This window comes from Salvia hispanica, chromosome 4, assembly GCF_029641045.1.
Source record: "Salvia hispanica isolate PSC_SH4W2 chromosome 4, Shi_PSC_v1, whole genome shotgun sequence".
NCBI lineage: Eukaryota > Viridiplantae > Streptophyta > Magnoliopsida > Lamiales > Lamiaceae > Salvia > Salvia hispanica.
Window position 1 is genome coordinate 56,516,912 of NC_142695.1, and position 19,362 is coordinate 56,536,273.

Below are 19,362 nucleotides of genomic sequence, written 5' to 3' on the forward strand. Positions count from 1 at the left end.
AGTCATCCCCTTCTATCAGATCGCTCCATGATTTGCAAACAAACTTGCACCGCATAACGCTTCTAATCGGAAGCCTTCCGAGGATGTTAATCCATATTTCTTGCGGTAGAATTGTCGATAAATCTTCTTTCATTGTTACCTAAAAGAATTAGCGAGAATGAAATGAAGAAAAACCTAATCCTATGTAATTTGAAAGATGAAATAAATATCAACAATTACATAATATTTAAGCAAAAGGAATCCTATAATATCTCAACTAGTTATGAATACCAAATCACCTAAATAATACTACCACTAAATCTGCAAGATAGAAACGGAAATCCTAAATAAAAGAAACAAACTCTGACTAATTCAACTTAAAGTAAATTTCACTATTTTTTAACGTAAACCGATTCTGAATCTAAGAACAGCCTGCAAATTTAATCAACGGGTTTCGGGTACACCCAACCCCGACCCAATACCCGGCGGGTTTTGGGTACCTGAAACTCGAAATTATGGGTTTGGGTACGGGTTTACCATTCCATAATTCTTGCAGTAGAATTGTCAAAATATCTTGCTTCATTATTACAAGTAAAATCTCAACTTTTTTCTTTTTTCTTATGCTTTGTTCACGGTAATTATGTAAAGGATCCGATTCCAAATTCAAAAAGGAAAATCAGTATTTCCTTAACAAGAAAAATAGTTTATTACATCAAATTACAATAAGAATTTCCTTTTTAGCACAAGATATCACCGGCTAATTGCAGATGAAGATATTCGAGAATTAAATTTCTCTAAGATGGAGAAGTAACGAATATTGACTTGAAAAATAAAATGAAATAACTAATGTATTTTTATGAAAATTTATCATCTAAAAATTCTTTTAAGTAGGAAATCTAGATCTAGAAGGATCTTATAATATTTTTAGTGATTCAACTATAAAACATTTATACTAAATTAAATACTAAAATCCAAAACAAATATAAGAGATTATAATTATTAATTTTGTTGCATAGCTTTGATTTTATTAAATTTAATCAGCGTGTAATTTCATTTGTGTGGATAGAAATGAAATAAAATTGAAATGCTAACAGTGAAAGTGGAAGAAATTGTAGGTTTACATATGCGTTATTATTTTTTTGTTAGATTTATTAGGCGATCTATGCCTTGTTTATCTTAAATTATTCAAAATTCTGAACTTTAATTTTTGAATACATATAGTCTCTACTAAATAAATATTACCGATTCTACAAGTACCTATGAAGATAGCAGATTAGTAGTTATGAGAATTATTCTTTTAAAAATTTAACTATACTTTAGTTAATTAAATGAATTTGAGGCTATGATCAATAGAGAGTTTGCTAGTAAGATTTGACTGGGCCACCCAAAATTAATTGAATTGGGCTGGCTTAAAATTAAGAATATATTCAAGTGGGCCAAAGAATATAGGCCACGCACATTTCTTAGCTAGGATATCACGTGGAAATTTTAACCATTCAATTAATAAAGTACAAATGGATTAAAAATTTATAATATATAATAACCTATTCAAAGAAAATATAGTATAAAAATATAATAAAGTAAAAAACCTATGAATATATTTTACCTAACGAAAACTTAATGACCGAACATCGTTAATCCCCATGCTTTTGAGGGAAAGAAAACTCGGGGTATAGGTTGTAATGTTGGCAAAGTAATAAATATCCAGATATCGTTGAAGAAAACCATATTGCACAAGAGCTCTTGTGTTTTTTGAATAGATAATTAGTCGATTACTATCATGTATTGTGAACAATAAGTCTCCATTTGCCAAAACTTTGAGCGGCAAAATCATTTTAGGGTAATTTGGTCGACCAACTTCTCTGATATGTGGCAGTTGATCAAAGGTATATTCTTTAACCCAAGAGCGCACATCTCCATACTCGTTCATCGTCCAAATAAAAACATGCAAATCCTTGGAACTATCACATAAACATAACAAACCATCCAAAACACATAGCCTGAAGAATCCGTCATATCTATAATCATTAGGAGGAAGAGAAAACCTGGTAGAGAGCTCAATTTCAAGATCAAAGCAGCAAACCACGTGATTCCGCTCAGAATCAGATGTCAACCAGTGAAGATTTCCATTCAAAAATGCACCAGGCATATCACTTGGCAGTAACAATCGAGCTGTTATTTCTTCTGCTGGAATGCTTCTCACAACCCTCCTCTTTCTAGAGTGTATACATGACGTGGCCTCCATTGATCACCTGATAAAATCTTATATTGGCCGCTTAATTTGCTCACTCCAAATCCAAATATAAAACGACTGCCTTCGGGCAAAAGAGGAAGCTCGACATATTCGGAAGTCATTGGATTGCATATTAAAAGACTAGAGTCCCACACCAAAAGCAAACCGTTGACTGAATCAACCAAAACACCACTACAATTGTAATGTGGTGGGCCGAATTGGAAAAGTGGCTGGCCAGCATCGTCGCAAATTGCATACCCCGTGTCTCGATTTCTGAAAGCCAGCAATGAATTCGGAGTAGAAGACTCAATGTCACCGCCTTCGATCAGATCGCCCCATGATTTCCAAACAAACTTGCACCTCATAAAGCATATCGGAAGTCTTCCAAGGATATCTCTCCATATTTCTTGCGGTAGAATTGTTGAAAAATCTTTCTCCATTATTACCAAAATATCAAATTATTGACGAGAATAAGATGAATAAAAAACTAATCCTCTAATTATATTTATAGCAGATTAATCCTATTCGGAATAGGAAAATGTGTTAATCTTGTTAAGTTAAATATCTAATTTTTCTTTTATCAATCTTATATCTTTTTTATGCCAACCTGCTTTTAATTTTTGTGTTCACATATTATGTAAAGGATCCGATTCCAAATTCAAAAAGGAAAAAGAAATCAACTATTCCTTAAAAAGATAATATTTTATTACTACAAAATTAATCTACTGCATTCACTCCTTAATTGTGTGTACTTCTTAAAGATGGAGAATGAGAATAATTAATGTATTAGTGTTTTTTAATAATTTATGACCTAAAAATCTCCTTAAATAGAAAATCTAAACCTAGAAGGTACTCATAAAATAAATTCGACTATACTAAGTCATACTCCATATTAGGAAAAATTATTGGAGATCACATTTATGTTTAATATTTTTGACCATAGTAATAATAAGAATTTATAAAATTTTGTTATTTTTCAATTCTATATAATAATACTGTTTATCTTTTCATAAAATTCTATACAATAAGGATGCATGATATTCCTTCCATGTAGGTCTTCTCTCTCGTGCTCCTAGACTCATCATATTTATACTATCAAATTAAAAAAAAATATGATACGTGGAAATTGGATAAATATCAAATGATCACGGAAAGATTAATCATTCTAATAAAGATCTAATGAAATACAAAAATTAAAATATAGAAGAACCCGTTGAAACAAAAAACTAGTACAAAAATCTATTAAAGTGCAATGAATTTGTTTTGTCTATAAAAACCTTGATGACCCAACATTGTCAATACCCATGCTTTTGAGAGAAAGAAAGGTTGGGGTATAAATGGTGATATTGGAAGAATACCAAAGACTCATTCGTGGAAGAAAACCATAAGGCTCAACAGTTTTTGTGTTTCGGGAATAGATAAATAGTTGATCATCAGTATTCACCGTGAACAACAAGTCACCATTTTCCAAAACATTGAGTAGCAAAACATAATTTAGGATATTTGGCCGGGCAGTTTCACCAAGATATGATTGTTGGTCGCAGGTATATTCCTTTACCCAATAATTCACATCCCCATAGTTGTTCATCCTCAAAATAAAAACGTGCACATTATCTGAAATGTCGCATAAACATAGCGAATCCTCCAAAATGAATAGCCTATATCCACCATATCTGCGGCCGCCATAACCATGATCATCTTGAGGAGGACGAGAAAAATTGGTGAAAACCCCAGTTTCAAGATCAAAGCAACAAACCAAATTGGAACCGGATACCAACCAGTGAAGATTTCCATTCAAAAACTTAGCATTAGCATCACCATCAGGAGACTCATGTCTGGATGGTTCTACTACTTGTGCAATGCTTCTCCAACCCACTTTTCTTCCAATGGTGTATATATGACATGGCCTCAATTGAGTGCCAAATAAAATTTTATATTGCCTACTTAATTTACTAACTCCAAATCCAAATATACGCGTTCCTTCGAGCAAGTGACAAAGCTTCGATATATTCACGAGTTATAGGATTGACTAGGCAAAGAACAAATACATGACAATGACATTTATCCCACACTAAAAGCATACCATTGACCGAATCAATCGTAACGCAACTAAGATTGCGAGTAAAACCTGCTTGAGCCAAGCGGAATCGGAAAAGTGGCTGGCGCGTATCGTCGTAGACTGCGTATCCCATGTCTACATGTCCGAAAGCCAGGTATGGTTTCGAAATATACAACCTGGAAAAGTCATAGCCTTCTATCATATCGCCCCATGATTTGCAAACAAACTTGCACCTCGTAACGCTTTTAATTGGAAGTCTTCTGAGGATGTCAATCCATATTTCTTGCGGTAGAATTGTCAATAAATCTTCCTCCATTCTTACTACAAAATAGCAATAGTACTATAAAATTAAAATGCAATAGTACAGCGAAACCAATCATAATATAGGAGTAAAACAACCAAGTTATGATTTATTGCACTAGTCCAAATCATTCTATATTTATCAAAATAGGAGAAATGAAGAGAAGAGAAATAAAAAGCATGGACAAAACTTACACAGGAAGAACGCTTAGACGCAGACGGTGATTGAAGAAAAGAAGATGAAATAATAACCTAATTAATTCTATTAATTATTGATATAGATGATTAGTGGGGCTAGCCCATACTACAAGTTTTTTATTTTACATACTACCAAGTATCAAGTTTTAACTTAATTATTCAAATCGTGTATATAATTCATTATATTAATGTATTTAATTTTCTAAATTATGTAATTTTTTTATATAATACTTAATTAATAAATTTCATATAAATAAATTTTATTGTATTATTTATTTAAGTTATAACAAACTGTTATGGAGTTAGTGTGTAATTATATTAAAGTAGGTATGATTGGAAAGTTTAAAAAGTAGGTGAGTGAAGAATATACATTTCGGTTTTTGAGTTTAGTGTAAATAGTTAGAGTAAAATCAATATTTAATACGTATTTTATTAAAATTAAAAATAGATTTTAGCTTAGTATAAACGGTTAGAGATGCTTTTAGTACATAAGATTTACTATATGACTGGAATTTGGAATTGGAATTGGATTTTTGTGATTGAATGTATTAGTTGTTGAATAGGTATTAATCCAAGAGCACACCTACATAAGATGATGATTTTCGAGAATTAAACATCTCTAATAGGGAGGACGAATATTGGTATGAAAAAGAAAATGTAAATAGTATTTTAACAATTTATCATTTAAAAATCTCTTTTAAAATGAGACTTACATTCCACAATTATCTTTCTCATTTTGAAACCCGTAATTATGAGTCAAAGTAGGACTATAACTCGTGGAGAGAGTATTGACACGATATGTTAATGATTCGATTTTAAAAAATATGCTAAATCAAATAATATTAACAACATATGTTAGAGATTACATTTATCGTCGCATGAGACATTTACTTAACATGATTTACGTCGTTTCCCTTTCAAAACCACAAATTAATCACTTGATACAAATAGAATTAGAAGAATAGTTTTTTTTTAATCATTTGAGTATATCAAGTAATTATACTTTTAACAAATAGAGAGTATATCAAATAAATTTGAAACTACAAATACAATCCCCATGGTTTTTGATAAAAGAGAGTTTGCTAGTAATATTTCACTGGGCCTCCTAATAATGGTAGGATTGGACCGCCTCAAAAGATTATATTCAAATGGGCCGAAGAATATGGGCAACGCACATTTCATAAATAGGGTATGACGGGTAAATTGGTTTAACCATCAATTAATAAAGTACAAATTAATTAAAAATTAAAAATATGTAATAACCCATTCAAAAAAAAATATAGTTTAAAAATATAATATAATATAATATAATAAAGTACAAAATCTATTAATATGCTCTATCTAACGAAAATTTAATGACCGAACATCGTCAATCCCCATCGTCTATTAAGAAAACTTGGGATATAATTAGTAATGTTGGAAAAATAATAACAGTCGATAGACCGTTGAACAAAACCATGTAGCACAAGAGCTCTTGTGTTTTTTGAGTAGATAATTAGTCGATTACTATTATGTATCGTAAACAATAAGTCCCCATTTGCTAAAACTTTGAAACAGCAAGACCATGTAAGGGTAATACGGTCGATATATTTCTCGGATATGTGGCAGTTGATCGAAGGTATATTCTTTTATCCAAGAGCTCACATCTCCATAGTCGTTCATCGTCCAAATAAAAACATGTAAATCCTCAGAACTGCCACATAAACATAGCAAACCATCCAAAACACATAGCCCGAAGAATCAGTCATATCCATTAGCATCAGGAGGAAGAGAAAACCTGATAGAGAGCTCAGTTTCAAGATCAAAGCAACAAACCATGTGATTCCGATCAGAATCAGATGCCAACTAGTGAAGATTTCCATTCAAAAATGCACTGGTCGAAGGTTACCCAGGAATTTGCATCTCCATAATAGTTCATCCTCCAAATATCAACATGCACATTACTTGACATATCGCATAAACATAGCGAATCCTCCAAAATACATAGCATATTGCGGCGGTCATAAACATGATGTTCTAGAGGAGGGAGAGAAAAACTGGTGAAGAGCTCGGTTTCAAGATCAAAGCAACAAACCAAGGGTTCGTTCAAAAAACCAGATGTCAACCACTGAAGATTTCCATTTAAAAACTTAAAATCACCATCAATAGCCTCTCTAGGTGTTGCTATTTCTTCGGCAATGCTTCTCCACGACACTTCTCCTCCTACAGTGTATATACGAAGCGGCCTCCATCGATCACCTACTAAAATCTTATACTGTCCACTTAATTTGCACACTCCAAATCCAAATATATGCATGTTTGTGAGCATAAAGGAAGATCGAAATATTCACGAGTAATTGGATTGACTATGAAATAAATATTTGATATTTATGGCTTTTATCCCACACCAAAAGCAAACCATTGGCCGAATCAATCACAACACGGTTGTGATTGTCAGTGATATCCGGATCGGTCAAGCGGAATCGCAAAAGTGGCTTGCTAGTCTCGTCGCAGACTGCATACCTGATGTCTTGATTTCCGTAAGCCAGACATGGTTTCGGAGTATACGATGTTGCAAAGTCACCCCCTTCGATCAGATCACGCCATGGTGGCAGTGGAATTGTCGACAAATCTTTCTCCATTATTACCAAATTATGATTAGAAACGAGAATAATGAATGAAGAAATGGAAAATTTGTTAATCTTGTGAAGTACTAAATATCTAATTTTTCTTTTATCAATCTTATATCTTATTTACCCCAACCTGCTTTTAATTTCTGTGTTCACATATTATGTAAAGGATCCGATTCCGAATTCAAAAGGGAGAAATCAATTACTACCTCCGTCCACCAAAATTTGCTACACTTTGACCCGACACAGGTTTTAAGAAATGTAATGGAAAGTGGGTTGAAAAAGTTGGTGGATGTGGGTCCTACTTTTAAAGTATTAGTTTTATAATAAAATGTGAGTAGGAATGAATTAGTGGAATATGAGGTCCACTACCAAAAATGGTAAAAGTGAAGTGTATCAAATTTTCAGGGACAGACCGAAATGGTAATATGTATCAAATTTTCAGGGACAGAGGTCGTACTTCTTAATAAGGAAATATTTATTACATTAAATTACAACAATAATTTCTTTTTCGTCCTATAATTATGGAATCAAGCACACGCGCATAATCAAGCAATATCATACTTACGGAAAAAGATTATGCATAGCGACAGCCTGTCTTGCTCGATCTCCTTTTCATGAAACTATTATACAAATAATTGGAGCAATTTAATCTATTTTTCATAATCTTCGAAAATTATTTTAATTTTAATTGAATTACTGTTATCAATAAATATACTTTCACGCAATTAAATCGAGTAAATTGTTGTAATCGAGAAAGATAAATTTAACATGATTTATATCGTTTCCCTTTAGAATAGGATTATTAAGAATATATATATATATATAGCTCTTTCTTCTCTTGCTAATCGTCTCCAATCTCATATTTTTTTTCCTTCATCCAATGTGTTAAGAAAGGAAAAGATACTAAAGAATAATCTCAATTATGCTCCACAATTATACTCCAAGAATAGAATAGAATGATTGATATTTGATTGATATTATACCATAATTACACATGTATCAACCCTATATAAAGGGTTAGTCTCTGCAGTAATAAATCATCAACGAATTATCAATCTCATTACATTTCTTATTATTCTCTCTACTCCTAAAGCATGCTTGGTACACCATTCAAGATGGTATCAGAGCAGGGGTGAGACTCAGAGTAGTCTCATCACTGTCTCGGACCAATCTCAAACCTTTCAGCCAAAACCCGGCAGATTCTGTAGAGATAAAAAATGTCAGACAACGACGAACCACCAAAACCAACGGAAACAGAGCAATTTGCTCGAATGTTTGCCGAATTTATGCGTGTAAGTATCGCACAAAGTCAAAACCTAACAATACCCCCCAAAATTCCAGATCCAACACCAGAAACCTACAAAATCGATTCTTCACCATTAGTTATTGCAGAGAAACTAAATGGCGACAATTACCCCCAATGGTCTATCCTCATGAAAGCGGCAATCAGCGGGAGAGGGATGATTTCTCACATCACTGGAGTCCCATCCCCCCCGGCAAAGATCGACCAAACTTTCGGAAAGTGGCAGCAGGCTGACCATTGTGTATTCACATGGCTGACCCAGAATGTGGAACAGAGGCTGGTGAGCCGATTGACCCAATATCCGACAGCCAGAGACATATGGGTTAGCCTTGAAGTCACATATGCTAGCGAGAGTGACAAAATTCAAGTATATGACCTGTATGCAAAGGCAATCACATTAAAACAAAATGATGAGCCGCTGGAGGAAATATGGACCAAATTGAATGATTTGTGGATCTCCATAGATCGGAGACATCCTAACCCAATGAAGTACGCAGAGGATATCGATATTTACAACACCGAGAAGCAAGAACAGAGGGTGTTTCAATTACTGGTATCCTTAAATAGCAAGTACGAAAGCATCAAGAAAGAGATTCTAAGGACAGAACCACTTCCCTCGGCTGAAGCGGCATATGCCATCCTCCGGCGAGAAGACGTCAGATCAAGCGTCCTCCAGACAGAGGACTCCGGCGCACAGGGAGTCGGGGCAGGTCTGGCCGTGACTCACCAATGGCAAAACCAGGCGGTGCATCGGAGCCATCCTCAACGGAACGGCGGCGGAAATGGTGGTGGATGGAATAGACGGACCGAAGAAGATAAATCGAAGCTCATCTGTTCCCATTGTGGGAAGAAAAAACACACTCGCGAAACCTGCTTCGAAATTCATGGCTACCCAGAGTGGTGGCAAGAGAGAAAGGCCAAACCACCGCCGACACCGTTTAAAGGCAATGGCCGAGCAGCTGCGGCGGTAGGCGGAGGAGAACCGGTCACCGCCATCGGGAGCAACTTGGGAGCCGCTAACAACCGAGGCGGCAACCCGGGAGGACGGAAGCTGCAACGACCGGCGTTGCAACAGTCGCCAGAGGAGGAGGCGGCGCCGCTTCTTCGGATGAGGGAGGAAATGGAATGGAATCGCCTAATCTGGGAGGTAATTTAGGGTTTGGGAATTTATTCTCAAACCCTCCCTCTTCCTCACTACCTAATAAAGACCCCCCAGATCCTGGAATATTGAAAATTGACCCCCGAAAATTGCAAACTCAACCCCACACTTCCAAAAATCCCAAAAAGGACACCACACAGCAAAAACTCTCTAAAAACGCCCCTAAAGTTAGGAAAATATTTGAAACAACCCCAGTACTTTGTGAGAACCGATTTCAGATACTTGAAAATTTGCCTACTTCCTATGCCTTGTCCGTTTCCTCTGAAAGAAAAAATGATAAATGGATTTTTGACTGCGGAGCCACCGACACTATTACTTATGATATTTCTGATATATCCAATATCCATAGGGCACCAAAAAGTCATATCCAAACTGCCAGTGGAGAATTTACATCTGTTGAAGGAGCGGGAACTGTCAGAATTTCATCTGCTCTGACATTATCTAATTGTTTATATGTTCCTTCTATGTCGCATAAACTGTTGTCAATCAGTCATGTGACGAAAGAATTAAATTGTACTCTGCTGATGCAACCAAACTTTTGTCTATTACAGGATATCAGGACAGGGGAAATTATTGGACGTGGCACTGAGCGGGACGGGCTGTATTATGTGGATGAAATAGCACAACAAGGAACTGCTTTGCTGACTCATGGGACTACTGATAGGGAGGCCTGGCTCTGGCATCGGCGTTTGGGACATCCTTCCACGGGTTATCTAAAAATCCTCTTTCCTAAATTTAGTCAAGATATGTATTGTGAAACCTGTGTGTTGGCCAAGAGCCATAGACATTCCTATAAATCAAATAATACCCGTGTCGATTCCCTTTTTTCACTGGTTCATTCAGATGTGTGGGGTCCCTCTCCAACTGTGGGGGGACAAGGGTTCAAATACTTTCTTCTCTTTATAGATGATTGCACTCGTATGACCTGGGTATACTTTATGAAACAAAAAAATGAGGTTTTTGAACATTTTTGTCATTTTCACTCACTAGTTCAAACCCAATTTCATAAAAACATAAAGATCCTTCGTTCCGACAATGGGGGGGAATTTGTCAACTCAAAAATGAAAACTTTCTGTCACAATAAAGGTCTTGTCCACCAAACTACATGCCCATACACCCCAGAACAAAATGGCGTATCAGAAAGGAAGAATCGTACTCTCCTGGAAATGGCTTGAGCCATGCTTATTGAGTCTAACACACCCAGACACTTCTGGCCTGAAGCTATCGCTGCATCTGTCTATTTGACAAACCGCTTACCCTCTAGCACCCTTGACCTTCAAACACCCCTGGAAATCCTCTCGACACTAGCCCAAATACCATTACCCTTGACCCTCCAGCCTAGAGTATTCGGATGCTCAGTTTTTGTCCATATCCCGAAACATGAGCGAAACAAACTCTCTCCGTGTGCTATAAAGTGTGTCTTCGTGGGTTATGGGAACTCACAAAAGGGGTATAGGTGCTTCGACCCTAAAACCAATCGCATGTTCACTACCATGAACTGCGACTTTCTTGAAACAGACTATTTCTTTAACCACCTTAGTGGTCAGGGGGAGAGTCACAGTGATCCACTAAGCCGGTTACCAGCCCCAGGATCTCCAGTGGGACTTGCAAATCGGAGTCCACCAGAACGAGACTCTGAAGAAATACAGCCCGCACCAAACAGTGATGCCGTCCAAAAGGATCCCCTACTGGTATCTGCTGTAAGTGCTCCTAATATTCCTCCTGTAAGTGTCCCTATATTTGTTGAGACTGACCCTGAGACAGATATTGAGCCCGATTCGGACTCACAAAATGAATCAGAAGTTTGTGATCTATTGGAAGAACATATTAGTGAAGGACTCGGAGGATATAAGCTACCACCGAGACCCAATAGAGGAGTCCCGCCGAAGAGATATAGCCCTGAGGTCATCGGCAAGAAAGCCAAGTACTCTGTTGTGAACTTGGCCAAAGGGCACCTTTCAGAGATGGCGCACGCATTCGAGGCCGCCTTATATGAAGAAGAAGAGATTCCTTGTACTGTGGAAGAAGCTTGGAGACACAAACACTGGCGCGAAGCAATGCTGAAAGAAATGGGAGCCTTAGATAGAAACGGTACATGGGAGAAATGCAAAATACCAGACGGAAAAAAGGCAGTTGGATGCAAGTGGGTGTTCACTATCAAACGAAGGCCAGATGGATCTATAGAGAGATACAAAGCACGACTGGTCGCCAAAGGCTACACACAGACTTACGGAGTTGATTACGATGAGACTTTCTCACCCGTAGCAAAAATGAATACCATTCGAGTGTTACTCTCAGTTGCTACAAACAGGAACTGGCCACTCCACCAATTTGACGTAACAAACGCATTTCTGCATGGGGAACTGAAAAGAGAAGTATACATGGAAGCACCCCCAGGATTCTTTGAGGGATTTGAAAGGGGAGAAGGATGTCGGCTAAAGAAGACTCTCTATGGACTCAAACAGTCACCAAGAGTTTGGTTTGGGAGGTTCAAAGAAGCCATGACCAAGTATGGGTTTCGACAGAGTAACTCGGATCATACTCTGTTCTTGAAAAAGAGAGACGACAAAATCACATGCCTGATCATCTACGTAGATGATATGATCATCACAGGAGATGATACTGAAGAAATAGAGAGGCTAAAAGGGAGCTTATTCCAGGAGTTCGAGATGAAAGACTTGGGAAATCTTAAATATTTCTTGGGAATAGAAGTGTTGCGCTCGGAGGGAGGAATCTTCTTAAGACAGAAGAAGTATATCTTGGACATTCTGGCGGAGACGGGTTTGATTGATTGTAAACCCGCCGATACACCAATTCTAGTGAACCACGGGCTGCAGATCTCTGATGAAGCTGAGTTAGCGAATCAAGGCAAGTACCAGCGCCTTGTGGGAAAGCTTATCTACCTTTCTCACACTAGACCAGATATTGCTTATGCAGTGGGAATAGTAAGTCAATTCATGCATCGACCACAAAAAGATCACTATGAAGCTGCATTGAGGATCGTGCGGTATCTCAAAGGAACGGCCGGACATGGGATAATGTTCAAAAAGAATGAACACAAAGGAATTTATGGGTTCACAGATGCTGATTGGGCGAGTAATCCAATTGATCGAAAATCAACAGCCGGATACTTCACGTTTGTTGAAGGTAACCTGGTAACATGGAGGAGTAAGAAACAAAAGGTGGTGGCATTATCAAGCGCAGAAGCTGAATTCCGAGGGATAAGAAGTGGATTAATGGAGATCTTATGGCTTAGAAGGCTGATGAATGAAATTGGGCTCACACAAGACAAGAGCCAACTATACTGTGACAACAAGGCAGCAATTTGTATATCCGAGAATCCGGTACAGCATGATCGAACAAAGCATGTTGAAGTCGACAGACACTTCATCAAAGAGAAGTTGGAAATTGGAGTTGTGGAGCTACCATTTGTTCGGTCCGAAGAACAGCTAGCCGATATTCTCACCAAAGCCGTCAATTCAAGAAGCCTCAGGAACGTACTTGGCAAGTTGAGCTTTGGAGATCCCACCACTCAACTTGAGGGGGAGTGTTAAGAAAGGAAAAGATACTAAAGAATAATCTCAATTATGCTCCACAATTATACTCCAAGAATAGAATAGAATGATTGATATTTGATTGATATTATACCATAATTACACATGTATCAACCCTATATAAAGGGTTAGTCTCTGCAGTAATAAATCATCAACGAATTATCAATCTCATTACATTTCTTATTATTCTCTCTACTCCTAAAGCATGCTTGGTACACCATTCAAGACAATGAAGATCATTAATTATATTTTTGTAACATCGAAGGAAGATCTGTTTGCAAATCTACCGGAAGATATTGCGATAAATATTTTGGGAAAATTCCCGATTACGAGCATTATGACGTTCAAGTGTGTTTGTAAATCATGGCGCATTCTGATAGAGGGGGATAAGTTTGCGAAGTCCTATACTCCGAAACCAGGCCTGGCTTTCGTTCACCGCGACATGGACATGGGCTACACAGTCCGCGATTTGGGCTTCAAGCCACTTTTCCGATTCGGTTCGCCTTCTCAAAATCAATCATCTACCGCTGACTGTCGCGTGGCAACCGTTTCAGGTAATGGCTTGCTTTCGTCGTGGAATCCATGGGCTGAAGTTCTATTTATATGCAATCCAATGACTCGTGAGTGTGTCGAGCTTCCTCCTCTCTCCACGAATGGAAGTATTCAGTATTATGGATTTGGAGTGAGCAAAATAAGTCGACAGTTTAAGATTTTATGTAGTGATGATGATAGTTCATGTTATGTATACACTCCAGGACAGGGCACAGGGTTGTGGAGAAGCGTCGCATCAGCCTCACCAGGCAAACGTAGACTGGGTCATGATTGTACTGTATTTTTTAATGGAAGTCTTCACTGGTTGGCATCTGAATCGGAAAAAAAATTCTTGGTTTGTTGCTTTGATTTGGAAACTGAGCTCTTTACTAGTTTTCCAGTTCCCCGCAATTATAGTGGCAATGTCTATGGCAACAATCGGCTATATATTTTTCAGGATAGGCTATATTTATGCGATATTTTATATTGGTGACGTGTTATTATTTGGAAGATGGATAACTATGGGGATGCCAATTCTTGGGTGAAGGAATACAGGTTCATCTTACCTAAAGTGTTTCCATATTTGTACGTGCTCCAAGTTCTCGCGAATGGTTACTTGTTATTTGCTGTGTCAGATCGGTGTTCTATGGCCCCGTGTAATGATCGCCTGTATATCTACTCCAAAAACACAAAAAAATTAGCGAAACTTGCTTCTTTTGTTGGTTCTGACCAAAATTATTCTTCCAACATTAATATTTTTACCCCAAGCTTGATTTCGCTCGCATCCATGGGGTTTCATAATGTTCAGTCTTTAAATTTATTAGACATGAATAGTTTGTTGTAATTTGGATGATTGGCATATAAATTTTTTGTTTTAATAGATTCTTATGTGTTTTTTGTTTATTTACATTATTATCTTTGCCTTTATAATTTGCAAACATACTTGCACCTAACACCATCATGATCTTTTAGAGCATATATATACATAATTATTGGGTGATTTGTATACTGTTGTTTTTCTGTATTTATAGATTCTCATGTGTTTTTAGTTTTTATATACATTTATCTTTTTATGATTTGCATATATGTTTATAATTGGAACAATCTAATCTACATTTTACATGATTTTCGAAAATTAGGGATTAGCTTATTCGGTCATGATTTTGAGGTTAAAAATTCTTAAAAAAATTTTATTTTTAACTTTGAAAAGATAAAAATAATCTATTTCAAAATTAATTCAACTAATTACACTATAATTATGGAATCAAGCGCACGCTCATTATCTTTTCATTTATATATATTTAAATACCCTAATTTTTTCATATAAAATGCGGAACTCATTCTTCACTCTCTACCGAATCAAGCAATTATTTCGATTTCGACAGAGTGCTAGCTGAGTTAGCTGAATTCGAATTTCGAGCAATTAATAATTAGGTAGGTGTTGATGAATTTCGAACAATTCTACTACTATTTCAATTTATTTGTCTTTTGTATATTTATTACTAATAGTTCTTTGTCTTTTGTATATATATTGATTACTAACAGTTATTCATTTATGTTGTGAGGATCGTCTTATCAACTAACGGTTGTCTTATTGTTAAATTTGTTTATTTGTGGTGAATTCCCTTACTTAATTGACTGGTTGTTTATGTTATGTGTTGATTCATTAGATAAATGATTAAATTTCTTTAGAAAAAGGTGTTTTTTTATAGATATATATTGATGAAGATTCCTAAACCTAATTAGTATAGGATGATGAATAAAAGTGCCCATACTGCCCTCAGAAGAAGTAAAAGAATATTACTGCAGAAGGAATGCTTGTTGACACATCTACCACAAGATATTATTAGAAAGATCTTGGGAAGACTTCTTGTTAGACGCATTATGAGGTCCAAGTGTGTTTGTAAATCATGGCGCAGTCTGATAGAAGGGGGTGACTTTGCTTTCGCTCATCGAGACACGGGGTATGTAGTTAGCGATGAAGGTTGCAAGCCACTTTGCCAGTTCGACTTTCATCCCCCTCACAATCAAGATTTATCTCGTACAGTAGTTGGCTCAGTAATTTTTGATTTTGGTGCGGCATGGAAGTGTTGTTAGTCTTTACGTACGCAATCCAATCACAAGTGAATATATCGAGCTCCCTCGTCTGCCTATACGTAGCTTCATATTTGGATTTGGCGTGAGCAAATTAAGTGGGCAATACAAGATTTTGTGTAGCCATAAATATGGGTCATGTCATGTATACACACTCTAGGAAGAGGAGTAGGGTCGTGGAGAAGCATTGGAACAACAATAGGCTGCCCTAGTCTGCCTTGGGAAATGTTGCATTTTTTAATGGAAATCTTCACTGGTTGACATGTGATCCGAAGGGGAGTCCCTTGGTTTGGTTGTTGCTTGGATCTTGAAACTGAGCTCTTTACTAGCTTTTATGTCCCTCCTTGTGATCACATTAATTATGATGATAGAGTCAGGCTATACATAAATGGCAAATATCGGCTATGTGTTTTAGAGGGTCAACTATGTTTATGTAATATTTTTCATTATCGTGGTGTTGTAATATGGCGGATGAACAACTACGGGGATGCGAATTCTTGGGTAAAGGCATATACCGTCAATCATATTGAGTGGCGGAGCCACAGTGGGGCCGGGGGGCCCTTGGGCCCCTCACCCATTCGACTTTTTCCTATGTATAATATATGTATAAAAGAATTAACAAGTGAGTTAGTAGTTGAGTTGGTTTGAATTCCAGGTGCTGAGGTGCACCATTTCAGCAGCTTTTTCCTATGTATAATATATAAATATTTCACATAATATTATTTAGAAATCAGTTTTAATCATATTATTTTTATTTTAAAAATCTAGAATAGAAGAAAATTATTAATTAATTCCATAGATACATAGATATATTAATAGTAATATCAATTTGAATAGCACTCTTTATTATAAAAATATGTTTTTTAATTTTTTAATTTTTTTTCGATGTTGTTACTAACTTACTATATTTCTAAATTTTATTACTCGTTCTCTATTTCTCTATCTCATTATCCATTTCTCGTACATACTACCATTTATGCCGGAGCTATTTCTACGTCGGTAACACAGAAAACACTCAACAAATTTTGGCAGTAATTTGGGCCCCTCAGGATTAGAATCCTGGCTCCGCCACTGGTCATACTTATGACGCTATTTTACCGCTCAAAGTTTTTGCAAATGGTGACTTGTTATTTATAGAGCGTAGAAATAATCGACTATATATCTACTCCAAAATCAACGAACTTCTTGTGAGAAATGCTTATCTTCGGCGACCTAAATTTAATTTTTCCAACATCATCACCTATATCCCAAGCTTTCTCTCGTTCACACAGCTATGGGGATTAGCAATGTTCAGTCATTAAGTTTTAATTAAGCTACATGCATAGATTCCTATTTTGTATGCTACTTTATCCTCTTATATACATTATTCTCTAGGGGAATGATCAATTTCTTACTCATCATTTAATTGCTAATTACAACTAATTTAAGGCTACATGATTTTAAAAAACGTGTGGTCTACAAACATGTTAACTAAAAAGGGGCTAATAAACTTTTTCATGTGAAAGCCCAACTAATATCGGATTATAAATACAATAGTCTAATGTTTCATATGAATAGCCCAACTTATTCTTCTCTCTACCGAATCTTAATTAGGTCATCATGAGTGCTGAGTTTGCTGAATTCGAGCAATTCTTTTGCCGATTTCGAAAATTAATTAGGTAGGTGCTGATGAATATAGAGCAATTTTCTATTTGTTTGTTTTTTTTTGTTAACATAGTTTTTTTTGGTTCTTCATTTATGTCTTGTTAAATTGACTGGTTGTTATGTTATGTGTTGATTCATTAGATAAATGATTAACTTTGATTTCAATTTTTTGTTATAGATATAGATTGGGGATGTATTCATAAATATTTGTAAAACACAAAACACTTGTCGTTCTTTGGCTCTTGTGAACTAACAGTTAGTTTAATGCCACGTGTCATCCAATAATGTAGATTTTTAGTGTAATAATGTAGCTCGGATAATAATGCACTTAGTATTTTAGTCTGATAAATGTAGATTGGTAAGAGGAAACAAATGTTCTTACACAGCTTCCCTACTGCAGTTATGTATGGATGAAGATCTCCACAACTGCCCTCAGAAGGAGGAGTAAAAAATTGCAGCATAAGCAAGATTTGTTGACAAATCTACCACAAGAGGTGACGAGAGAGATCCTTAGAAGACTTCCGATTAGATGCATTATGAGGTGCAATTGTGTTTGCAAATCATGGCGCAATTTGATAAAAGGTGGCGACTTTGAGATGTGGTACACTCCGCAACCAGGCCTGGCTTTCGTTCATCCAGACATAGGGTTTGCAGTCTGCGATGAGGCCTACAAGCCACTTTGCCACTTCGGCTTTCCTCCTCTCAAAAAAGATTTAACTACTAGTCACCTTTGTGTCGTAGTTGGTTCAGCTAATGGTTTGATTTTGGTGTGGAATGTAATTGACGCTAGGCTTTGCGTATGCAATCCAATTACAAGTTAATATATCAAGCTCCCTCTTCTGTCTAAGGTTAGCCGCGTATTTGGATTTGGCGTGAGCAAATTAAGTCGACAATACAAGATTTTATGTGGCGCTCATGTATACACTCTAGGAAGAGAGGGAGGGTGTTGGAGAAGCATTGTTGGGGCAACATGCCGCCCTCGACTGCCCTGGGAAAATGCAGTGTTTTTCAATGGAAATCTTCACTGGTTGACAATTGATTCTAAGGATAATAGAATTCCCTTGGTTTGTTGCTTTGATCTTGAAACCGAATTGTTTACCAGCTTTTTTCTTCCTCCTCGTGATCACATTACTAATTATGATGATGGATACCGGGTATATTTATATGGCGAATATCGGCTATGTGTCTTGGATGATCGGTTATGTTTATGCGATATTTTACGTTGTCATGTTGTTATCTGGCAGATGAACACCTACGGGGATGCAAATTCTTGGGTTAAGGCATATTCGGTCAGACATATGTATGGAATTGTTTCCCCGCTCAAAGTTTTTGCAAATGGTGACTTGTTGTTTTCCAAGTCTCTAAATGATGAACTATTTATCTACTCCAAAAACACCGAGCATTATGTGAAAAATGCTCGCCTTTGCAGATACAATAAATCTTATTTTTCCAACATAATCACTTATGTCCCAAGCTTTCTCTCGCTCACAGCTATGGGGATTCCTAATGTTCAATCATTAAGTTTTTATTAAGCAACGTGTATAGATATTTATATTTTTTGGTACAATATTTTGTTCTGAACCTTATATATTTTAATTTTTCATTTTATTAGATCGTTATTTATTAAATGATTAATTTTACGTTTACCATTTTTTCATCGTATCATGCTTTTGAAATTTGATAATATATGTATTAT

At 36.4% G+C, this 19,362-nt stretch overlaps 2 protein-coding genes and 2 pseudogenes across 2 annotated transcripts; 3 read left to right on the plus strand and 1 right to left on the minus strand.

Moving 5' to 3' along the window:
- Window positions 1-3,479: 3,479 nt before the first annotated feature.
- Window positions 3,480-4,404, minus strand: LOC148929614 (F-box protein At5g49610-like). Its single transcript, XM_089056955.1, has 2 exons — window positions 4,296-4,404; window positions 3,480-4,192 (listed from the first exon to the last, which is right to left on the minus strand). Exons 1-2 carry the CDS (start codon window positions 4,402-4,404, stop codon window positions 3,480-3,482), a joined length of 822 nt encoding a protein of 273 aa, XP_088913081.1.
- Window positions 4,405-8,270: 3,866 nt separating this feature from the next.
- LOC148929615 (uncharacterized) lies at window positions 8,271-9,840 on the plus strand. Its single transcript, XM_089056956.1, has one exon. The coding sequence runs from the start codon at window positions 8,599-8,601 to the stop codon at window positions 9,838-9,840; it is 1,242 nt and encodes a 413-aa protein (XP_088913082.1). The 5' UTR covers window positions 8,271-8,598.
- Window positions 9,841-13,626: 3,786 nt separating this feature from the next.
- Window positions 13,627-14,772, plus strand: LOC148929616 (putative F-box protein At1g32420; annotated as a pseudogene).
- Window positions 14,773-18,076: 3,304 nt separating this feature from the next.
- Window positions 18,077-19,283, plus strand: LOC148929617 (F-box protein At1g11270-like; annotated as a pseudogene).
- Window positions 19,284-19,362: the final 79 nt, after the last annotated feature.

What these genes read in the sequence shown, in the direction of transcription:
- LOC148929614 (XM_089056955.1), bottom strand. Translation starts at nt 4,404, where the DNA reads ATGGGATACGCAGTCTACGACGATACGCGCCAGCCACTTTTCCGATTC. An exon ending in TACGATTGATTCGGTCAATG is followed by an intron (nt 4,193 to 4,295) that starts GTATGCTTTTAG and finishes ACTTGCTCGAAG; the next exon opens with GAACGCGTATATTTGGATTT.
- LOC148929615 (XM_089056956.1), top strand. Translation starts at nt 8,599, where the DNA reads ATGTCAGACAACGACGAACCACCAAAACCAACGGAAACAGAGCAATTT.